The 21,613-nt window shown below is 41.6% G+C and overlaps 3 protein-coding genes and 1 long non-coding RNA gene across 21 annotated transcripts in view; 2 read left to right on the top strand and 2 right to left on the bottom strand.

Moving 5' to 3' along the window:
* The window catches only part of UTP18 (UTP18 small subunit processome component), a 42,436-nt gene extending 34,345 nt beyond the window's left edge, over positions 1-8,091 (bottom strand). For 2 of the 5 annotated variants that reach the window (XR_005364511.1, XM_038547748.1), the window contains exons 1-3: positions 7,649-8,091; positions 5,125-5,237; positions 3,945-4,043 (exon numbers count right to left, since the gene is read on the bottom strand). Coding sequence is in view for 4 of the 5 variants with exons in the window: in XM_038547748.1 (XP_038403676.1) it covers positions 3,945-4,043; positions 5,125-5,237; positions 7,649-7,987 (551 nt within the window). In the remaining variant the exon portion in view is untranslated. Of the gene's footprint in view, positions 1-3,944; positions 4,044-5,124; positions 5,238-6,886; positions 7,011-7,648 lie in introns of all 5 variants that reach the window. The other 3 variants (XM_038547747.1, XM_038547745.1, XM_038547746.1) reach the window with 3 other exon arrangements.
* Positions 5,817-6,532, top strand: LOC106559265 (60S ribosomal protein L27a-like). The gene has a single exon (XM_038547749.1). It carries the CDS (start codon positions 6,119-6,121, stop codon positions 6,500-6,502), a length of 384 nt encoding a protein of 127 aa, XP_038403677.1. The 5' UTR covers positions 5,817-6,118; the 3' UTR covers positions 6,503-6,532.
* MBTD1 (mbt domain containing 1) overlaps positions 8,084-21,613 on the top strand; it is a 68,292-nt gene continuing 54,762 nt past the window's right edge. For 4 of the 14 annotated variants that reach the window (XR_005364510.1, XM_038547738.1, XM_038547737.1 and 1 more), the window contains exons 1-2: positions 8,496-8,741; positions 9,394-9,457. The gene's annotated coding sequence lies outside the window, so the exon portion shown is untranslated. Of the gene's footprint in view, positions 8,457-8,494; positions 8,742-9,165; positions 9,222-9,393; positions 9,458-11,776; positions 11,867-21,613 lie in introns of those variants that run through there. The other 10 variants (XM_038547733.1, XM_038547732.1, XM_038547734.1 and 7 more) reach the window with 10 other exon arrangements.
* Positions 16,111-19,669, bottom strand: LOC111097382. Its single transcript, XR_005364512.1, has 3 exons — positions 19,559-19,669; positions 19,009-19,088; positions 16,111-16,308 (listed from the first exon to the last, which is right to left on the bottom strand). It is a non-coding gene; the product is annotated as an uncharacterized LOC111097382 (long non-coding RNA).

The following is a 21,613-nucleotide window of genomic DNA, read 5'->3' as shown; positions in this document are numbered from 1 at the left end:
TGGTTGTCAGAGACTAGAAAATTAAAAGTTGGGGAGAGAGCATGGACTACAGAGGCATAAGAGAAGTTTCTGGTGGTGATGGCCATATTCTGTATCTTAATTCCTTAATTGTGTTTACATGACCGTATGTGTTTAACACAATTGACAGAAAAATACTTTAAGAGGGTGTATTTCGCCCTGTGTAAATTATACCTCAATAAACCTGCTTTAAAAAAGTTAGTGAAGGAGATCCCTGGGTGGCGCAGCGGTTTGGCGCCTGCCTTTGGCCCAGGGCGCGATCCTGGAGACCCGGGGTCGAATCCCACGTCAGGCTCACTGTATGGAGCCTGCTTCTCCCTCTGCCTATGTCTCTGCCTCTCTCTCTCTCTCTGGGTGACTATCATAAATAAAAAAAAATTTAAAAAAAAAAAAAAAGTTAGTGAAGGACACCTGGGTGGCTCAGCGGTTGGGTGTCTGCCTTTGGCCCAGAGCATAATCCTGGAGTCCCAGGATCGAATCCCACATCGGGCTTCCTGCATGGAGCCTGCCTCTCCCTCTGCCTATTGTCTCTGCCTCTCTCTCTGTCTCTCTCATGAATAAAATCTTTAAAAAAAAAAAAAAAAAGTGAGTGACAGGGGCACCTGAGTGGCTCAGTTGGTTATACATCTGCCTTTTGGCTCAGGTCATGATTCTGAGATCCTGGGATCGAGCTCCACATCAGGCATCCTGTTCAGCATGGAGTCTGCTTCTCTCCCCCCCACCGGCTCATACTCTCTCTCTCTCTAATAAATGAATGAATGAATGAATGAAAGAAGGAAGGGAGGAAGGGAGGGAGGGAGGAAGGAAGAGAGGGAGGGAGGGAGGGAGGGAAGTGTGTGACGGGGCGCATGGGTGACTCAGTCAGTTGAGTATACAACTCTTGGTTTTAGCTCAGGTCATGATCTCAGGGTCATGAGTTTGAGCCCTGTGTCGGACTGGGCTCAGTGTGGAGTATGCTTGAGATTCTCTCCCTCTTCATCTGCCCCTTCCCCAACTCACACTCTCTAAAATAAATAAAACTTAAAAAAAAAAAGTGAGGGATACCTGGGTAGTTCAGTGGTTGAATGTCTGCCTTCAGCTCAGGGAGTGATCCCAAAGTTCCAGGATCAAGTCCCACATTGGACTCCCTGCGAAGAGCCTCCCTCTCCCTCTGCCTAGGTCTCTGTCTCTCTCATGAATAAATAAAACCTTTTTAAAAAAATTAAAAATTGAAAAAAAGTGATAGGTGATAGTGCAATGAATCTATACGAATACAAAAAAAGTTGTCAAGGGATGCTTGGTAGTTCAGTGTCTGCCTTCAGCACAGGGCATGATCCTGGAGTCCCAGGATAGAGTCCCACATCAGGTTCCCTGCATGGAGCCTGCTTCTCCCTATGCCTATGACTCTGCCTCTCTCTGTGTGTCTCTCATGAATAAAATAAAATCTTTAAAAAAAAAAAGAGTTGTCAAAACTAATAAAAATTCTTATTAATTTTTTTAAAGTAGAATCTAAGTCCAGTGTGGGACTTGAACTCATGACTCCGAGATCAAGAGTCACATGCTCTACTGGCTGAGCCAGCTGGGTGCCCCTAAAAATTTTGAGTTTTAAATGTTTTTAGGGGAATCTGGGTGGCTCAGTTGGTTAAGTGTCTGCCTTTGGCTCAGGTCATGATCCTGGAATTCCAAGATGGAGTCCCACATCAGGCTGCCTGCTCAGTGCGGAGTCTGCTGCTCCTTCTCTCTCTGCTCCTCCCCTTACTTATTATGCCCTCTCTCTTTCACTCACTCTCAAATAAATAAAATCTTTAAAAATACAAAAACAAAATGTTTTTATCCACAACTATATAGTCAACTCATCTTCAAAAAAGGAGAATTTCTAATAAAATACAGTCTCTTCAACAAATAGTGCTGAGTAAACTGGACAGCAACATGCAGAAGAATGAAACTGGATCACTTCTTTACACCACCCACAAAAATAAACTCAAAATGTATAAAAGACCTAATGTGAGACAGGAAATCATCAAAACCCTAGAGGAAAACACAAGCAGTAACTTTTTTAACCTCAACCACAGCAATTTTTTACTAGAGACAAGGAAAACAAACACAAAAATGAACTAACTACTGGGATCTCCATCAAGATAAAAAGTTTTTGCACGACAAAGTAAACAATCAACAAAACTAAAAGGTAGCCTGTGAAATGAGAGATATTTGCAAATGACGTATCCAATAAAGCAATAGTATCCAAAAATCTGTAAGGAACTCACCAAACTCAACACCCAAAAAACAAAAAATCCAGACACTTTTCCAAAGAAGACATCCCGACAGCTAACAGACACATGAAAAATTGTTCAACATCACTCATTATCAGGTAAATATAAATAAAAACCATGATGAGATACCACCTCACACCTGTCAGAATGGCTAAAATTAACACAGGAAACAACAGACGTTGAGAAAGAGATGTGGAGAAAGAATCTTCTTGCACTGTTGGTGGGAATGCAAACTGGGGTAAGCGACTCTGGAAAATAGTATGGAGGTTCCTCAAAAGATTAAAAACAGAACTACCCTATGATCCAGCAATTGTATTATTAGGAATTTACCCAAAAGATACAGATTCAAAGGGGTACAAACCTGCCAACATTTATGGTAAAATTATCAACAATAGCCCAACTATGGAAAGAGCTCAAGTGTCCATCAACTGATGAATGGATAAAGAAGATGTGGTATATTTATACATTGATTATTACTCAGCCATCAAAAAGAATAAAATCTACCGTTTACAATAATGCACTATATTAACACAGTGTACTATGCTAAGTGAAATCAATCCAAGAAAAACAAATACCATATGACTTCACTCATATGTGTAATTTAAGAAACAAAAGAAATAAACTTTGGGAAGGGGAAAGACAGAGAAAAGGAAAAAAACCGTAAGAGACTCTTAAAGATAAAAACAAACAGGGTTGATAGAGGGAGGTGGGTAGGGGATGAGCTAAATGGGTGATGAGCAATAAGGAGGGCACTCATAATGAATACTGGGTGTTATGTGCAAGTGATGAATCACTAAATGCTACCCTGAAACTGTATGTTTACTAACTTGAATTTAAAATATTGAAAGAAAAAAAGTATTTCTGAAGATCTGTAAATGTGAATCGGAAGAATCAGGATGAAATCTTTTAATTTGATTTCTCTCTTTTAAAGAGAAAAAAAAAAATTTTTTTTTTGAAGATTTTATTCATTTATTTGAAGGGGAGGGGGGAGTGCTTACAAGGGGGGTAGGGGGAACAGAGAGGAAGAAGCAGACTACCCTCTCAGTGCAGAGGCCAACACAGGGCTCGATCCCGGACTCTGAGATCACAACCTGAGCCGAAGTCCAATGCTTAAAAGACTGAGCCACCTAGGTACCCCCATGAAATCATTATTTTAAAATACACATCCAGGACGCCTGGGTGGCTTAGCGGTTAAGCGCCTGCCTTCGGCCCAGGGCCATGATCCTGGAGTCCCGGGATCGAGTCCCATATCGGGCTCCCTGCATGGAGCCTGTTTCTCTCTCTGCCTGTGTCTTTCATGAATAAATAAATAAAATCTTTAAAAAATAATAAAATACACATCCATTTCCCAGCTTTGTTCAACTAAAGGAGCCTAGAAAGAGCCTATGGGAAAGAGATGATTTACCATAAGCAAATAAATGAGCAAGCAAGCGCTATTATCACTGATTATATGTGGATGGTAGGATTCCAAGAGTCTCCAAAATTCTTTTGTATTTGTATTCACTCTCCCTCCAAAATACCAAAACTTAACCATTTCTTCCAGTAGCAATGTTCTCACTACTTCAAAATGGAAATCGCACTGCCCAAGAAACTGTTATAACCAAAGACTCAGTGAATCCAAATAAACCAATGATTATAAGTTAAAGCTTGGTAAATTATATGGAAAAGGACACTTACTCTTCCTTCAGTCTCTTTTGAAGCTTGTCTTTTGAAAGTTGGCTTTCACCGGTATTTTTCATCATATCTTTCCGAAACCTATTGTTCATCATGTCAACCCTATTAAAAACAGAACAGTATTGCTTAAAATTACTAATTTTAAAGATGTCAGAACTAATTGTTCCCTTTAATAATTTAAGAACACATTTAATCAAATATAGGTCAAGATTTGCAAGGTCTGGAATATGAAATACACATTATTTTTTAAAAAAGATAAACACGTAAAAAGAATGCTCTGAAAAAATACCAATACTTAATGACAAAAAACACACAAATTAAGTACTTATTTCTTGCCCATTAAACTGGCAAAGTCTGAAAAAAGATAAGCATTGTTTATGAGAATGGAGTGAAATGCACACCATTCAATGGGAAGGTAAACTGGGAGAACCTCACGGTCTGGCAGTTTTTATCAAGAATCTTATATGTGCCTATGCCCTTTAAGTAATTCTACCTCAGAACATCTTTCTTACAGAAATAAATATAAAGCAGAAGGCTTATGCAGAAAAATGCTTGTCTCAGTATCAACTTACTGAAGGGAAAAATAGGAAATCTTTTCTGACAATACCTATGTAAATTAGTTAATTCAAATAATAGACTATAATCTATCCATTTAAAAACATTTATAAATGATCTTATTCTTAAGTGAGGGAGAAATGGTTGCAAGATACATTCTCATCCCTTAAAAGTACAACATTGGGTGTGCCAGTTTTTCTGCCTTTTCTATTTCAGACATTGTGCTAAGAGCTCTGCATACACCATTCCACTTAATCTCAAGAGCCTTCTGATATTACTATTATTACCTCCGTTCAAAAAAGAAAAGGCAGGTTCCAAACTTGCCCTTGGTCACTTAGGAACTGGTCAAAATAAAAGGCAAACTCAAATGTGACAGCAAACACTATGCTTTCTTTGCTATTGAATGAAGTATACAAGAGAAGAGAGCAGGAGAGAAGAATGCCAACATGTTGGCATCCCTTGGGGTGGGTTTATGAATGACCTTTTCTTTCCTCTCCTTTACAGTATTTTTCAAATCTTCATGTAATCAGAATGTAGTAAATCACAACGAAGAGAACTTCTTTAAAACTTGCAAAGTAACTTTTAAAGTATCCAGAGAGATTCTGTGAGGAAAAACTAGGCAACCTACATTTCATCATCTTCATCTTCTTCATCCACCCAAACTGGCTTCTTTTGAAATAGAAAATTATCTTTTGGTTCCTTCTCTGCTTCCGAATCATCTGAGTCTTCCTGTGCTTGAACCTAGGAGACAAAATGCCCTCAAGCACTGAGTTTTTCAGCAGACAACACACCTTACAGTTAGAGGTCTTGTAGAATGCTTTGTAGGCCCTCTTATCGAATAATGGGACAGAATGCTACCACAGCAAATGCTGGCGGCAGAAGAGAAAACAGATTAGACAAAGGTACCATACGCTGGACAAGTAGGTAGGACCAACAGTCACGGAGAGAAAGCTGACATGCTGAAAGCAAAGGACCAAGTAAGGCAAGAACAAAAGGTTAAGTTGAAAGATAAGGAAAGGAGCAGGAAAAATCCTGGAACTACAGAAATCACGGGATCCAGAGCAGACTAGTAATCAAAAATCACGACCAGCATTTCACGTTCTTAGACCTACCTCTTCTCCATTGCTCCATCACCATTTTTGACACCCTACCTTAAGAAAACTTATACCAGACTATCAAACCTAAATCTAGATCACAGGGACGCCCGGGTGGCTCAGCGGTTAAGCGTCTGCCTTCAGCCCAGGGCATGATCCTGGAGACCCAGGATCGAGTCCCACATCGGGCTCCCTGCATGGAGCCTGCTTCTCCCTCTGCTTCTGCTGTGTCTCTGCCTCTCTCTGTCTCTCTCTCATGAATAAAGAAAGAAAATCTTTTAAAAATATAAATAAATAAACAGATAGATAGATCTAGATCACAGAATACTCCCAGATGTGAGCTTGAGCTTTCCCAAGACTACTAATACACGTCAAAACATTTTCCTGCGGAGTCTCTTGGCTCCGCCCCCGTCGTCGGTAGCTCGCGAGATTTCGCAGACACCTCCCTTTTTCCTCTGGGCCAACACGCCCTGCAGAGGGAGGAAGACCCGGAAACTTCGGGGCCACGTGAGCCATCGCCACGGCCACATGGGCAATCACCGGAAGCACCCCGGAGGCCGGGGTAATGCTGGTGGCATACATCATCACAGGATCAACTTCGACAAATATCACCCAGGTTACTTTGGAAAAGTCGGTATGAGACATTACCACTTAAAGAGAAACCAGAGCTTCTGCCCAACTGTCAACCTTGATAAACTGTGGACCTTAGTCAGTGAGCAGACACGGGTAAAGGCGGCCAAAAACAAGACTGGAGCTGCCCCTATTATCGATGTGGTGCGATCAGGCTACTACAAAGTTTTGGGAAAGGGAAAGCTCCCAAAACAGCCTGTGGTCGTGAAGGCCAAATTCTTCAGGAGAAGAGCTGAGGAGAAGATAAAGGGTGTGGGGGACGCCTGCGTTCTAGTAGCTTGAAGCCACACAGGGGGAGACTCATTAAATGCCAACAAGTGCTTTTTTCTTGCTGGTCTATTACCAACTTATGATCCCTCAAAGTCCAATAAACCCCACCTCACCCAGATTCTTCCTTCTCTCGACTATGAAACTGTCCCACAGGCCAGCAGCTTTCCAGTAAGAGTTCTCTATCTCCCAAGGAGATTTTTGCAGCTTCCCTCATTACCACCCACAGGAGGTAGTGACAATCAATGGACACTGGCCACTTTCCAGGTCCGCATTCATTTACCAAACAGCATTCTCCTTGAGGCTTTGCTTGGCCATCCTATGTAAAATTTCACCTGTCTCTACATACACTCATCTTCCTTTCATTTTTCTTCTCTTCCGCACTCGTCACTGACATACTCGCATTTTACTTTATCTTCTTCTTCTGCCACTAGTACACATGCTCCAAGAGAGCGAGGGATTTTTGTCTAGTTGTGTCCATTGTTGTGTCTCCTCCATTGCCTAGAACGATGCCTGGAACTCCCTGTCTTGGGAGAAAAGCCAGGTAAGGCGTAAAAGGGATAACTTAAAGTGTCCCCAAAAAAGTGATTAAAATAAATGGGGAAAAGGGGGACGATAAAAAGCACGCGGGGTTTTCACCGTCAGGAAAAGGACGTGGCCCCAGCAGACTAACAACGATCTGGTGAATAAATATGCACGATCGTTTTCAAAAGTTGGCGAGCCAGCCACTGGAGAAGCTGTTTAAAAACGCACATTCTGATTCCACAGCTCCCGAATCACAACAGGGCAGGGGATCGAACGGCCACGAGGAAAGAAACCCTGGGTTTGGAGAGAGAGACCAGTGGGACCGCGCCGCGAAGAACGCTCACGACTGCCGCGGGCTACGCGTACGCGCCGAGCGCCTGCTGAATACGGGGCGGGGGCGCTCCCCGGGGGCGGGCGGGGAAGGCGAGGTCTCCGCCCAGCGGAGGTTCGCAGCCCCGCAGCCCCGCAGCCCCGCAGCCCCGCAGCCCCGCAGCCGCCGGCGCCCGCGTTCCCCGGCGCTCGCCGACCTGAGCGCGCCCGGCGCCGCAGGTCGCCCAGGCTCCGCCCCCGGAGGCTCGCCGCCCACCGCGCGCCCCGCCCGAGCGCGCCCAGCCCGCGCGCCGCGGCCTCCCTCACCCGCGAGCCCTGCAGACGCCGCAGCAACGCGTCCTCGTCGTCCTCGACGTCGCCGAACACCAGCTCCTCCAGGCACCGCTCCACGGCCGGCTTGTCCTCCTCCAGCGCCAGGCGGTTCCGCTGCCGGAGCCGCCTCTCCTCCTCCGCCGCGACTGCGATCGCAGCGGCCGCTGCGCTCGGCCGGGCCGGCGGTTTCCGCTGGGATGAAGGAGCAGCCTTGCGGGGCGGCCCGCCCGGCCCTGCTGCGGCTCTCCGGTCCGGCTTCTTTCGGCTCTTGCGGTCCAGCCTCGCTCCGGCGCTCCGGTCCGGTCTCGCTCGGCTTCTACGTTCCGGCGGCATCGTTGGGCTTGAGAAGAAACGCAGGCGCTCACGTGGAGCCTCGCTGCGCGTGCGCCGACGCGGGGCGTTCGCCGCGGCCGCTGAGGCCCCGCGGGGTCGGAAGGAGCCTGCGCGGCCCGCTCGCACGTGACCAGCACTCGCTCCCTACGTAACGCCCACTCCCCTCCCAGCCCCTCCCCGTAGGGGAGTTCCTCCGGGAGGACCAATCTTCCGGGTGGAGGGGGAAGCGGCGTGACCGGAGTGGAAATTTTTTTCCAACACAACTTCGCAGCTGCAGCTGATTGAAAGAAACGCAGGAAAGCCGGAGTGTCAGCTGGGATGACTGAATGAAACCTCTGCTCCTCTTCCTGACTTGTTAGCCACTCGACCTCCCTCGAGCCGCGGTTGCCTCTCCCACCCCTCGTCTTGGTACGGCCCTTGGAGTACGGAGCCTGCGGAGGGTCCCACGCTGGAGGAGCGAGAGAGGAGGGTATGTAGGGAAGTGGGCCAATCGGGGCGCGGGTCACGGCGCAGGCGCGCTGGGGAGGGAGGGCTATGCTAATGTTGTTGATATCCTGGGGCCACCCGAGTTAAAGGGGGGAAATCCGGGGGCTGCCGCCGCCGCCGCCGGTCTGGGCCCAGCGGGGACCCCCCTGTAGTCGCCGTAGTCCCAGGGAGAGGCGCCTGCCCCCAGCTCGGGGAGGGGGCGCCGCGGGCCCGGGGAGCACGGACAACCCCTACCCATGAGGCCCTGATGGAAAACACAAAGGATCTGGTGAGAGCCGAGCGCGGCAGCCGCTTTGTGTGCCAGGTGGGGGGGACGCCTGCAGCTCCCCGACCCCAGGAACCCCTGCAGCTCCTTGACCTCGCTCCCAGGCCTGCTTCTCCATCCCACGCCCCCTCCACCTCCAGAGTGCCCCTCCCCCTACCGGCCGTTAAACGATTCGGGGGGGTTCCCCTCCCCCCGCCCCTTCAGCCCCCGGACTCGGCGGGGTTCCCTCTACTCCCTTCACTCTCTGGGAGAAAGATCTTAGAAGAAAGTTTTTCCCCTGCGTCCCGCCCCCCCTCCCCCCCTTCAGCTCTGGCTGGTGGGGGGAGGGAGGATGGATTTGAGACTTTTCCTTTTTTAGCCGTCCAGGGTGGGAGAGTGGAGTCCTCCCTTGGCCCGGGGAGGGGGGGCCTAGTTGGGGTGCTTTGCGGGGAAAGGTGCCTCTCCGCTCCGGGGCGAGTGCCGCGAGGCGTTTCGCACGTGGAGGTGGAAATACTGAAAGGGGGCGGGGTGGGCACGTGTGGGAGGGAGGGAGGGAGGGGTGGGAGTGGTGTTGGGGAAGCAGCCACCTGGGCCGCTCGTTTAAGAGGGTTCTAGGTCGGTGGGCTTTCGGGACCATGGCGTTCTCTCTTGTGAAATAAGAATCCTAACATTTCAGAGTCGGAAGAGACATTAGAGGTCACCCAAGGCAGCCGTCCCCTCCGCAGCCTCTCTGACAAGTGGTAGGTAGTCTGGCCTCTGCTTAAACCCTTCCCAACTCCGAACGCTCTCTGCTGCCCAGGAAAAGCCCGTTCCGTTCGAACTGTTTGCCTGCCCGCATGAGACCCTTCAGTCTCATTCATGTCCTTGTGAAGTTGCTCCCTTTTTTACTTCTCAAATTTTCTCTCACATCCTCCTCACCCACCCACCGCTCATTGGCCTATATTTTGTGTGCCAGAAAAGAACAGCAGGGAAGTGGAGGAAGGGGGGGGTTGAGAGATAGTGAGGGCCAGCTGAAAACTTGGCTGGGTCATTTTCTATTGCGCTGGCTTGTATGTTGATATTTTTCGACAGGAAGCTTGGGAATTACAGTCTGGGATTTCATGGCCGTTTTCTCTCACTAGTGCATCTTTTCGTAGGTAGAAAATTCAGCAGCATCTCTGTTTCTCTCTCACAGCACATTTGCGTGTTGCCCAAATCACTTTCCCTAAAGCTGCCTAAAATGGTCTTTTGGGGATAGTAGTACTGAAGCTGTTAGAAGCATCTCCTGGTACAGACGCGGTCAGAACTGCCCCCACGCCTTGACCTGCGTCTTCCTTTCAAGCCGGGCTTCCTTCTCAAGGTCCCTCCTTCACAATACTTTCCTTTCTTTATTTATTATTACTTCCTTTTGCAGTTCTTTTATGAGATTTGAAATTTTGGGAACACTTATATTTGCTTACAGTTTGCAATAGTTTTCATGTTCTTTACGTTAGTATATGCCATTTATCACTCAGTAGTTGAGATAGTTCCATTTCTGCTGTTGTAAGTAAACGTTTTTCTGATGTTCTTCATTTGGTGAGCTGTGCTGCCTCCGAAAGTAGTTTTTTTGGCATAAGAATCCTCAGGGCACTTGTTTTTCTTCTTCCTAATATAGTGAAAAGTCAAGACATAACAGATTAGATGTAGAAGTAAGGAATCAGGTCTAAAAGCCATAGAATAAATCTCCTTTTAAAATACCAGTCGTCTCTTTAAAACACTGAAACACATTTTTCTCTCTTCCCCCTCTCATGACTTAGAGACTCTAGCTGTGCTCTACCCTGCTTACTGAAACTGTGGTTTTTTTGTTTGTTTATGTCAACAACAATGAGTGTTTAGAAAGAAAATAGCAGTCTTTATTTTTTTATTTATTTTTTTTTTTTTTGCACCATCTTTCTCTGAATAACAAGTAGCTTCTATTTATATAGACCCCATCCTCAAGGCTTCTTGGTGCCTTGCAAATTATGGCAAAACTGTCTTGAATAAGTATTTGTTTGTAAGTATCTTGTGTGGGGCCATTTTTTCAACAATCCAGTTTTTAATTTTATAGAGTTTGACATCAATTTCACCTAAATCCAGTCACTAGAATTTAACATGGAAATCAATACTAGGTACTGAAAAAAACTGATAAAACTATATGATTCTGTCTTTAAAGTTTTAATTACCGTGAACTTCCAGGTTATTTTCCTGCTCACTTTAAACATGAACTGTCATGACTTAAGCTGACTGACTTGGAGACATTTGCATTCTGAACATACTAGACAGGAACAACTGGTTTTATTTTTAAAGAAGACACTGTTGTATTTTTTGTGACTGGTTATATGTTGACCTGATTAGACTCCAACAAATCTTCCTACAGATTCAAATGCTTCGAGTCCCTCAAATTGTTTGAAAATATAACATAGTCAAAAGAAGGTAGAGCTATAGGGTTACAAGTGAAAACAACATATTAATGTCAAATACAAAACCACTAGATTACTGAAAGCCAAGAGTGCTCAGTGGTTTGAGTGACCACATTCTAAAAATAGAAAGTCACTATTTTTTGGTTGCTCCTTATTTCTTAATTTTCATATTTAAAATGTTTGCTGAATAAGAGGTCACTTTTTCACATTTAAATATTAAGGTAAGCCACTTAAAATACAACATTAGTTTCAGGGTTTCGAGTCCAAGAGAAAGGTGAAAACATCAAGTCAATAGAAGAGGATGGAATTTTTTTAAGATTTTATTTATTTACTCATGATAGACATAGAGAAAGAGAGAGAGGCAGAGACACAAACAGAGGGAGAAGCAGGCTCCATGCTGGGAGCCCGACCTGAGACTCGATCCCAGGACTCCAGGATTGCGCCCCGGGCCAAAGGCAGGTGCTAAACCACTGAGCCACCCAGGGATCCCCGAGGATGGAATTAAAATAGTTAAGATTTGCCTTCTAACACTAGGTTATTCATAACTGTCCAACACTAACCTTTGGTTTTATATAAAAATTGTAGATTGGTTTAGATTTAATCATGATTGTTTAATGACTTTTTTCTTTTTTTTTCTTTAAGACTTACACAAATTTAGACTTCTTTTTTTGCTGGAACCCACAAGAAAGAGTGGAAAGAAAATAATTCCCATTTGAAAAAGCCCAATTTGAGGTAGGATGAAATGATTAAGAGAGGTACTGGCCAACTAGGTTAGTGTTTCAATTCTGCCACTGACTAGCCTCCCTGCACTTGTCAGATGAGATCCTAAGCCTCAGTCTTCTCATCTCAGAGTTGAAGGGCTGGTCTAGAATCAGCATTGTCCAAAAGAACTCCTTGCGGTAATAGGAATGTCTTATATGTGTGCTGTCCAATATGTAGCAGCCGCTAGCCATATGTGGCTTTTGGGCACCTGAAATGTAGCTAGTGCAATTAAAAGACCCAGTTTTTTTCTTTTCATTTAATCAGTGAAAATTTAAATAGCCATAGATCTGCCATGTTGGACATGCAGATATAGAAGAGTGTTTTCCAAGCTTACCTAATCATTAAAACCATCTCTTAGGGGTCTTGTAATAATACAGGACTCTCTTCTGGTGATTATCATTCAGTAGGTCTGCAGTGGGGCTTAGGACTGTTTTTAATGCATGCCCAAAGTTTTTATCAGATTGATCAGGGAAACACCGTATTTGAATATTTCTGAACTCCTTTCTAGTTCTCACTTTAGTGTTGACAACTTAAAGTTTAACGTAGTAGAAATAAGCTCTAGACAAAGTTGGCAAACTGGCCAGGCTCTCGCTCTGCTACCTCCTGACCTGTGATCTTAAGCAAGTTGCTTAACCTCTTCAGGTGTCATCTTTCTCACCTACCTGTGGGCCAAGCTGCAGCCCTGCCTCATTCCCAGGGTTTCTGTAAACCAATCAGATATGATGACCAGCATATAAGAAATTGTGAGCTGGCATTAATGATACAGTATTAAGAGATGATCTCAAAATCCCTTTTTCCTTTTTCACTATACCTGTTACTACTTTTTATGGAATAGGTCACATACAATAACTTACTAATTAATTCAGTAATTTTTTATTCCCCCAACTATTTGACCAGTTTGTAGTCTCTGTAGAGGACATGCATAGTAAATCTAGCCCTTTTTTGTGTTTCTGTTGCTTAGCATAATCTGTCTATATTGCTCAATAAATATCGGATGGTATCATCTATTGCTTTACTTTTAGACCTCAAAACTTTAGTTAGCTGGTCGCAAGATTATTGTATACACCAGAAAAATAACTCCCTTGTGTGTATGTATGTGTTTAATCCTATTTTAATTGCTTCATTGTTAATAGCCCATGATTTATTATTGTTTAGTGATAATCTATCTTTTGCACAACCAGCTGCAAATATATTTTCAAAGACAGACACCAAGAGACTATCATCATCTTAGGTCCATGTTTTTAGGTTGTATCACACCTGTTTAACTTATTTTTTGCTGTGTTAACATATTAATAAATGAGCTCATTTGATTGCTCAAACTACATTTGTACTACTGCAATTCCAGCCGTAGCATGAATTCTATTATTTGCCTTAGAGTAGATAGCTGATAATGATCTTAAAAACCCTCTTGGCTACTGCCTTTCAGGCTTAATTTTGACCCGGTCATCTTATTTTTAATTAGCTTTTCAGGTTCATACTTAAGGATTCATAGCTTTCTTTTGAAGAACTGAAAGCCCATCTGTGTGAATTACTTTATCATACGTCCTGTGTAGTAAGTGATGTTTTCCTTATTTAGAAGAGAGGGAAACTGAGACCCAAGTAATTGTAACATCCAAAGAGTCATGATAAAACCAGAACTTGAACCCAAACTGATAGAAATGTGTACTTTTTGTATATCCAAGAAAAGCTCCCTTTTGCTCACTGTTGCTTTAAACTGTAGAATACTGTTGTGTGGAATACTGTCCTCTCCTGTTCCTGGATATTTTTTTTTTGTTTCTTTGAGGGGGTTACTTATATTACTGCTTTCATTTCCTCTGATTGTATCATTGACATGAATTTATTCTTTCACATTGGTTTTGTGGAAGACAAAAAACCAGTAATCCCAAATCCTCACCATTCATCTTCCTCTTAATAGTAAGCTGAAAACGAAAGAAGGCATATCTGTTAAGGCCAGTGAATTTTATCACCATGCCAGACTGCTTTTCATCCTGATGGCAAAATGAGGAAAACCAGTAAGAGCTAAATAGCTCCTATTGAGTCCAGTCATCACATCTCTTAATTCATTTCGTTTTAACTTTGAGTGTACACAACCTTCAAATTCAAGGATTTAGGAAACTTATATTTCATGACTAATATAAAACCTGGAAAATGATGTGGGCCCCTATACTGCCCTATTGGTTTGGATGATGAGGAGCTGATTAATTTAGGATGAGTATTCATATTGAAATTATACTATTATTACTTGGTTGTGTATTCATGCTTGCATTTAGAATCTCAAATATTTTCTGTAAAATTTTTCCTAGAAAAATTTTACATTTCAATTCCTTTGTAGATTTTATAGGGTACAAGATTTCATCAGGGCAATAATTATAGCAGGGAAATGGAATTTTACTGTAATTTATGGTTTTTCCTTATATTTTGTCACTATAAAAACTTTATTTTTTCACTAAAGAAATATTACACATTTGTTCTTTAAAAAAAGAAAAAAAACATAGAAATATTAAAATTGTCCTCCCATTCCATTCTCACCCTGTTAATAGTTTAGCTGTTCCTCCTAGGATCTTCCTAAATGCATATATGAATGAAGATACATCAATCTGTGCATATGCCAGCATACATTGTTTCTTTTAATAAAAAGTGAGTCATGCTATTCCTATTTTGCAATTTACTTTTTTCACTCAGTATCTTACCAATTACTAATGATTCCCCTACTGTTGGTTAGATTGTCTCCAGTTTCTCACTATTATGTTATCACTGCAAGAAACCTCTTCCCATATAGGTTCTTGTTTCCTATGGAGTATTTCTAAAGAACAGATTCCAGAAAGTGGAATTACATGGTCGAAAGGCATACTCTTGTGTTTTTTTGTTTGTTTGTTTGTTTGTTTTTAAGATTTCACAACTAATGTCAAATTGTCTTCCTAGAAGATGGCATAAGTTTTCCTTCCTGTCAAGGATCTATCAGGACTATTTCACACATACATTTGCCATGCCAAATATCATCAATCTTTCCATTTTTATCAGTTTAATGAAGCTTTTAAGTATTTTATTTATTTGAGAAAGAGAGCATGAGTAGGGGGAAGGGCAGAGGGAGAAACAAGCAGACTCCCTGCTGAGTAGAGAGAGCCCAGGTCTCTGGCATCATGACCTGAGCCAAAGACAGACACTTAACCATCTGAACCCCAGGCACCCCATCAGTTTAATGAATTATTTATTTGAGAGAGAGCTAACACAAGTGACAGAGGGCAAAGGAAAAGGGAAAAGCAGACTCCCCACTGAGCAGGGAGCCTGATGTGGTCCCATGACCCCTGAGATCATGACCTGAGCCAAAGGCAGATTCTTAACCAACTGAGCCACCCAGGTACCCCAGTACTTTTAATTCTTTTAGGTTTTTTTACCTAGAATCCATCTCCATAATTCTAAGTATTAGGCATATATCACTCAGTATATGAATTCTAGATATTTTGAGTTCCTTTGTAATCCATATGTGCCACAGTATTAGGTGAGATTTCTCCTCCTGCAGTCATCCTATCACCTTCTACTCAAGGTCTTAAATAGTCACCTAACGTGATTTTACAGTTTTATTTTACAGAGCAGTGTTCAAAAAGGCACATTACTTGAAGTAGTAGTTTTTGATCATTGCTATGTAAGCTTACAGAAGTTGGCCGACAGAACAATAAGAAAGGGAAAAAATAGAGAAAGGTTAAAATTTAACATTGGTCTAAGATCATTTTCTTGATTCATATTGTTAGTGTTCATTTTAGCTGTATGACCTTGGGCAACTTGCTTAGCTTTTTGGAGCCTCTGCTTCCTTATCTGTAAAATGGGAATAATAGTAGTTATGAGGATTAAATGCATACTATACATTAAGTGCTTAGAATGTCCCTTGCACATACTGAGCGTCCTGTAAATATTATATTAATTGTAAGAGACTATTTATTTATTTATTTTAAAGATTTTATTTATTCATGAGAGAGACAGAGAGAGAGGCAGAGACACAGGCAGAGGGAGAAGCAGGCTCCATGCAGGGAGCCCGACGTGGGACTCGATCCCGGGTCTCCAGGATCACACCCTGGGCTGAAGGTGGCGCTAAACCGCTGAGCTACCCGGGCTGCCCTGTAAGAGACTTTCTACAAATTACTAGCAAAAATAGTCCAGTAAGACATTGTTGCAGAATTTATGAACTCCCATAGGACAAAACATGTTTCTGAGCCAAATTAGATGAAAATGAAGTAGATTTACTCTGGAAAACAGATGACACAAAAGGTAAATCTGATGATAGGTAAAGTGTTTGAAAAAATGGCAAAACCAGTATTTCTTTGATAGTAGTACTTAATTATGTATGTGTAGACTTCTAGTTTTGGAGAACATTGGCAGCAGCCTGATCCAATTTCCCCATGCACCTTTCTGTCAACCTATAAGGCAAACAGAGCACGTATCCATCACACATCACCCATAATTCTTCAGCATTATGAAGAAACATTACCACAATCTTCAGATTATCTCTAAGAGAAATAAGTTAGATTCCATGAGCTCCTTCTGCCCAATTCTTTGGATGTGAAGAGTGAGAGAAGGCTTAACAGATTCACTGATAGAGTTTAAGGCCACGAAAGACTTAGATGAAGCACAGATTATCACTTCCAAAAGAAAATCCAACACTTAAGTTCCAAAGTACTGAACATAGGTTTGAAATTTGGTAGTTTGCAGCTTTAGGCACAGAGAAAAGTTTAAAAGTAAGCAGTGCCAGAATTGGTAACTTAAGTTATAAGCAGTGCTTCATAGGGAAGGGGTGGAGACATGGCAGTAAAGAGAAACAAGGAAGAGGAGGAATTAACACTCCTTCAGAAAAAGAAAGAGAAAGTAAACTTAGAAGTGTTCTTGAGCCAGGAACTCTTGACCATGAAATGAATACAAACAGGAAAGAATGGACTACACACAGAACTACTATAGGAAAAAAAGTAAATCAGAGCATTTCAAGTGGTGGAAATCTTCCCCTCCCCCACCCAAAAAACATAAGAAAATTAACATAACAACACTCAAAATGAAATAAAACATCTTCAAACCCATGTTTGGAGATATGGGGAAAAAAAACCTTGAATCAGAAATATAAAACTAAGAACAGAAATGAACAAAAAAAAATAGGAAGAAATAAAATCAGAATAAACTCAGAAAAGAGAAGGCAAAAAACCTCAGAAATGAAGCTTAAGTTACAAAGGTTCCCATCAAACAGTAGATTCAAATGCAGATATAATAAAAGGCATAGAAGAGAAGCAGGAGAGCAGTCAAGAGAATGAAAATAAGATTTTTTTTTTTTTTAATTTATTTATGATAGTCACACACAGAGAGAGAGGCAGAGACACAGGCAGAGGGAGAAGCAGGCTCCATGCACCGGGAGCCTGATGTGGGATTCGATCCCGGGTCTCCAGGATCGCGCCCTGGGCCAAAGGCAGGCGCCAAACCGCTGCGCCACCCAGGGATCCCAGGAGAATGAAAATAAGATTCTTTTTTAACTGACACTTTAAATGGAAGATGGGTCTAAAAAGTCTAATGTGTGCCCCCCCCAAGAAGGAAAAAGAATAAAACCATAATATCCAAGAAAACTTTCTGGAAATAAATATCTAAGTCTATACATCAGAAGTTCATACCATGAATGTAAACTGCAGGACTTAAATGATACAGAAAAATTCTCCAGGCTTCCAGGCCAAAATGATGAAGTACCTTACAAGGTCCAGAGAAGTAGACTGGTATCCAGTTTCTCAAGAGCAAGATAATAGTGGAGCAGCATAAGGAAAGAAAATGCCAACCAAAGATTTTTATATCCATTCAACTATCTCTCAAAGATTAAGACTATGAACAAAGTTTTAAACATACCAAGAATTCAGTGAATTCTGTACTCCCTAACCCTTCCTGAGGAAACTGTTGAAGGATGAGCTTCATCTAAAGAGATGTGTGGGAAATTTTCTACAAAAAGATAGGATTTCATGTTTCTATTTGAACTAAGGTTAAAATCAGGAGTAGGGATGTAGGTAGAATAGTACATAAATGTTTTAGGTTCTGAGAAAGTAGAAAGAAGGCAACTAAAAAATACGGGAGGGGAAAGGAAAAAAAATTAGATAAGACTAATGATTATAGGTTAAATATCAGCAAGGAAATCAGATGATACGATCTGAAACTGAAAAGATTAAGAAAAAGGATACATAGGGGATCCCTGGGTGGCTCTGCGGTTTAGCGCCTGCCTTCAGCCCAGCGCGTGATCCTGGAGTCCTGGGATCGAGTCCCACATCAGGCTCCTCCACGGAGCCTACTTCTCCCTCTGCCTGTCTCTGCCTCTGTGTGTATGTGTCTCATGAATAAATAAAATCTTTAAAAAAAAAAAAAAGATACATAGAAATATAAAAGATTCAAAAGTAAGCATTAGGAAAAAAATACAAACCTTTGAAAACACCGAAATGTTTCAAAGGCCAAAGAAAACCCATCAAGAAAAATCATGATGCAATTGAAATCAAACCTACCAGTCACATCCATGAGGATTCTTTCACCAATAAAAAGATTTTCAGATTGGCTCAAAAATCAGAACCCAGCAAACTATAATGTCAGTTATATTTCAATAAAAAAGAAGGAACAAAATCAAAATCCAACTTTTTAACATAAGAGACCCTTAAGACAGTTTAAAAAGATAGAGAAAAATCAATCAAGCAAATAGAAATAATAGGAAAGCAGGATTGGCAATGATGAAAGCAAAATAGAAGTCAAACCAAAAAGCAATAACAAAGGAGAACAGTCTGTAATGCTAAATCCCTAATTCACAACAAAAATGTGACAGTTACTAGTATATATGTATGAAATAACAGCAATAATCTTTATAAAGCAAAAACTAGAAATGCAAGCACTAAAAAGCACAAAAATTGGACGCTGACACTTTGAGCACAAGACAGGTGTAATACAAAGTAGGGATGTAAGAGATCTAAACACAATGAAGCAGATCTTCAGGTGTATCTATCACTACATCCTAAATACAATATACTCTCTCAAACACAAAGTGTTCACAAAAATCGGTCATATGTTAAGAAAACATCAGTAGAGCCTATACAAGAAAACAAAAAGAGCATTTCCACCTTGAAATTTAGAAGCCTCCTTGTTCACCTCATACAAGAATGTTCATAGTGACTTTATTCAACATTCAAAGTAGTCAAATCTGGATAGAGAACGGATAAACATACACTGTTAAAGTACAATATTAGTAAAAAGCAATGAACCATTTATACATACAATAACATGGATAAGTCTGAGAATACTGTGCTGAGTAAGCTGAATTCAATATAAAAAGCTCCATCAAGTTTTATTCCATTTAAATAAATATATCCAAAATTAACCTGTAGTACTAGAACTAGTACTAGAACTTTTCTGGGAGAGGAGAAGGATTAAATGGGAAGGGACATGAGGGTCTGACAAAATTTCTACATCTTGATACACATTCAGAATTCTGCCTTATTTAGAAGAGGATAACGTCCTTGGGTAAAGGAGGAACGTAAACAAATTACAGAGATCCTAAAAAATTATGATAATGAAAATATTACATGCAACTGTGTGAAGTACATTGAGCAGAGGAAAATTCATAGTTCTAAATATTTGTTAATAAAATTCAGTAAATTTTTAAAATCTTACAGGCTCTATTTAGTCATTGGTAAATTGTGCAGCATCCAATCTAGCAGGTAGAAAGGCGCTCCGATCAAGTTCCTTTACAAAACGAGAAATTTTTATAAACCAAAGTGTGTGGGAACAAGGAAGTTTACACTGGGCACTTGCTGATTGGTTAAAGCTGATTGCTTTTCTTCCTGGAGCAGAGGGAAGTCTTGGAGCTGGGTCAGGCATTGTGTGTTCTGAGCAGGCACTCACTGATAGTTTACTTAGGCTTGCCTTTTCAGGGAGAGAGGAACATAACGACTTCATTACTTGCTAAGGTGGCTTTAGCCTAAGCAGCTCCATCTTGGGCCTAATCAGTTTACTCCATCACAGTAAAAATAAAACAATGAAAATAAATAATTCCCAATTCAATAAAAATAAAATAATTCCCAACTCAAAAATTAAAAAACAACAAAGTAAGCCCCATTAAAAAAAAATAAATAAAGATAAAAGTGGAAATTAAGGAGTTAACAGAAAAACTGTACACCAAGTTGATGAATCGATCCTGGACCTTTCGGGGAAAATTCATAAAATGAATAAGCTACTGGTTTCATCAAGGCAGAAAAGAGAAAGCACAAAATATACCAAATAAGAAATGAGGTCAAAGAACATGATATGGAAGACATTGAGAAAGTCACATGCAACTATTTTACACACATCTATGCAAATAAATCTGAAAACCTAGATGAGGGACACCTGGGTGGCTCAACAGTTAAGCACTTGCCTTTGGCTCTGCGTGATCCTATAGTCCCACATCGGGCTCCCTGCATGAAGCCTGCTTCTCCCTCTGCTCTGCCCTTCTCTCTCTGGGTCTCTCAATAATAAATAAAATCTTTTTAAAAAAAAAAAAAAAAACCTAGATGAAATAGATTCTTTTTTTTTTTTTTTTTTTTTTTTTTTTAAGATTTTGTGTGTCAGCACAAGCAAGGGGGAGAAGAGGGAAAGGGAGAATGACTCAATCACAGGACTCGGGATCTTGACCTGAGCCAAAGGCAGATGCTTAACCAACTGAGCCACCCAGGTGCCTCTCTAAAGATTTAAAAAAATAAACTTTGAGTGCCAGAGTGGCTCCATCCATTAAGCATCCACGTCTTGATCTCAGGGTCAGGAGTTAAGGCCCCATGTTGGGCTCCAACACCAGGCATATAGCCTACTTTAAAAGGAAAGGAGAGGGGCGCCTGGGTGGCTTAGTCAGTTAAGCGTCAGAATATTGATTTTCAGCTCAGATCATGATCTCAGGTTGGGAGATCAAGCCCCATGTCAGGCTCCACACCAGTGTGGATCCTACTTAAGATTTTCTCAAAAAATGAAAAAGATTTTTAACTTAGTTTTAGTAGAAGAAACAAATTTGTCAAGGAGCTAACCCACAAAACACCAAACCTACGTGATTTCACAAAGGAATTCTACAAAAGCTTTACAGATCATACCTTCCCAATGCTACATGAATTACTTTAGAACATAGAAAATGCAGAATAACTTTGCAATTTTTATGAAGCAAAAATAACATCAATTTCTAAACCTGATAAAGATGGCACAAAAATGAAAATTATAGATCAATATTTATGAATATCAGTGCAAAATCTTAAATATTGTGCAATCTAACAGCACATTAAGAAAATACATCATGATGAAGTGAAAGCTTATATAGTAGGAACATAAGGATGATTCAGTATTTGGAACTCTTGCTATAATCCACCATATTAATGAGCCTAAGGAGAAAAATCATATTCTCTTTATGGATGCTGAAAAAAATCTGGCCAAATTCAGCAAGCATTCCTAACTCAAAGGTTTTGAGAAGGGTAGCCCAGGTGGCTCAATGGTTTAATGCCGCCTTCATCCCAGGGCCTTATCCTGGAGACCCAGGATCAAGTTCCACGTCAGTCTCCCTGAATGGAGCCTGCTTCTCCCTCTGCCTTTGTCTCTGCCTCTGTGTCTCTCATGAATAAATAAATAAAATCTTAAAAAAAAAAAAAAAAGGTTTTGAGAAAACGGAAATGGATACATCCATCAGGTGATTTTCATAAATACAGATGCATA

Source organism: Canis lupus, chromosome 9 (genome assembly GCF_011100685.1).
Source record: "Canis lupus familiaris isolate Mischka breed German Shepherd chromosome 9, alternate assembly UU_Cfam_GSD_1.0, whole genome shotgun sequence".
Classification (NCBI taxonomy): domain Eukaryota; kingdom Metazoa; phylum Chordata; class Mammalia; order Carnivora; family Canidae; genus Canis; species Canis lupus.
This window is presented reverse-complemented; position numbering and strand designations above follow the sequence as displayed.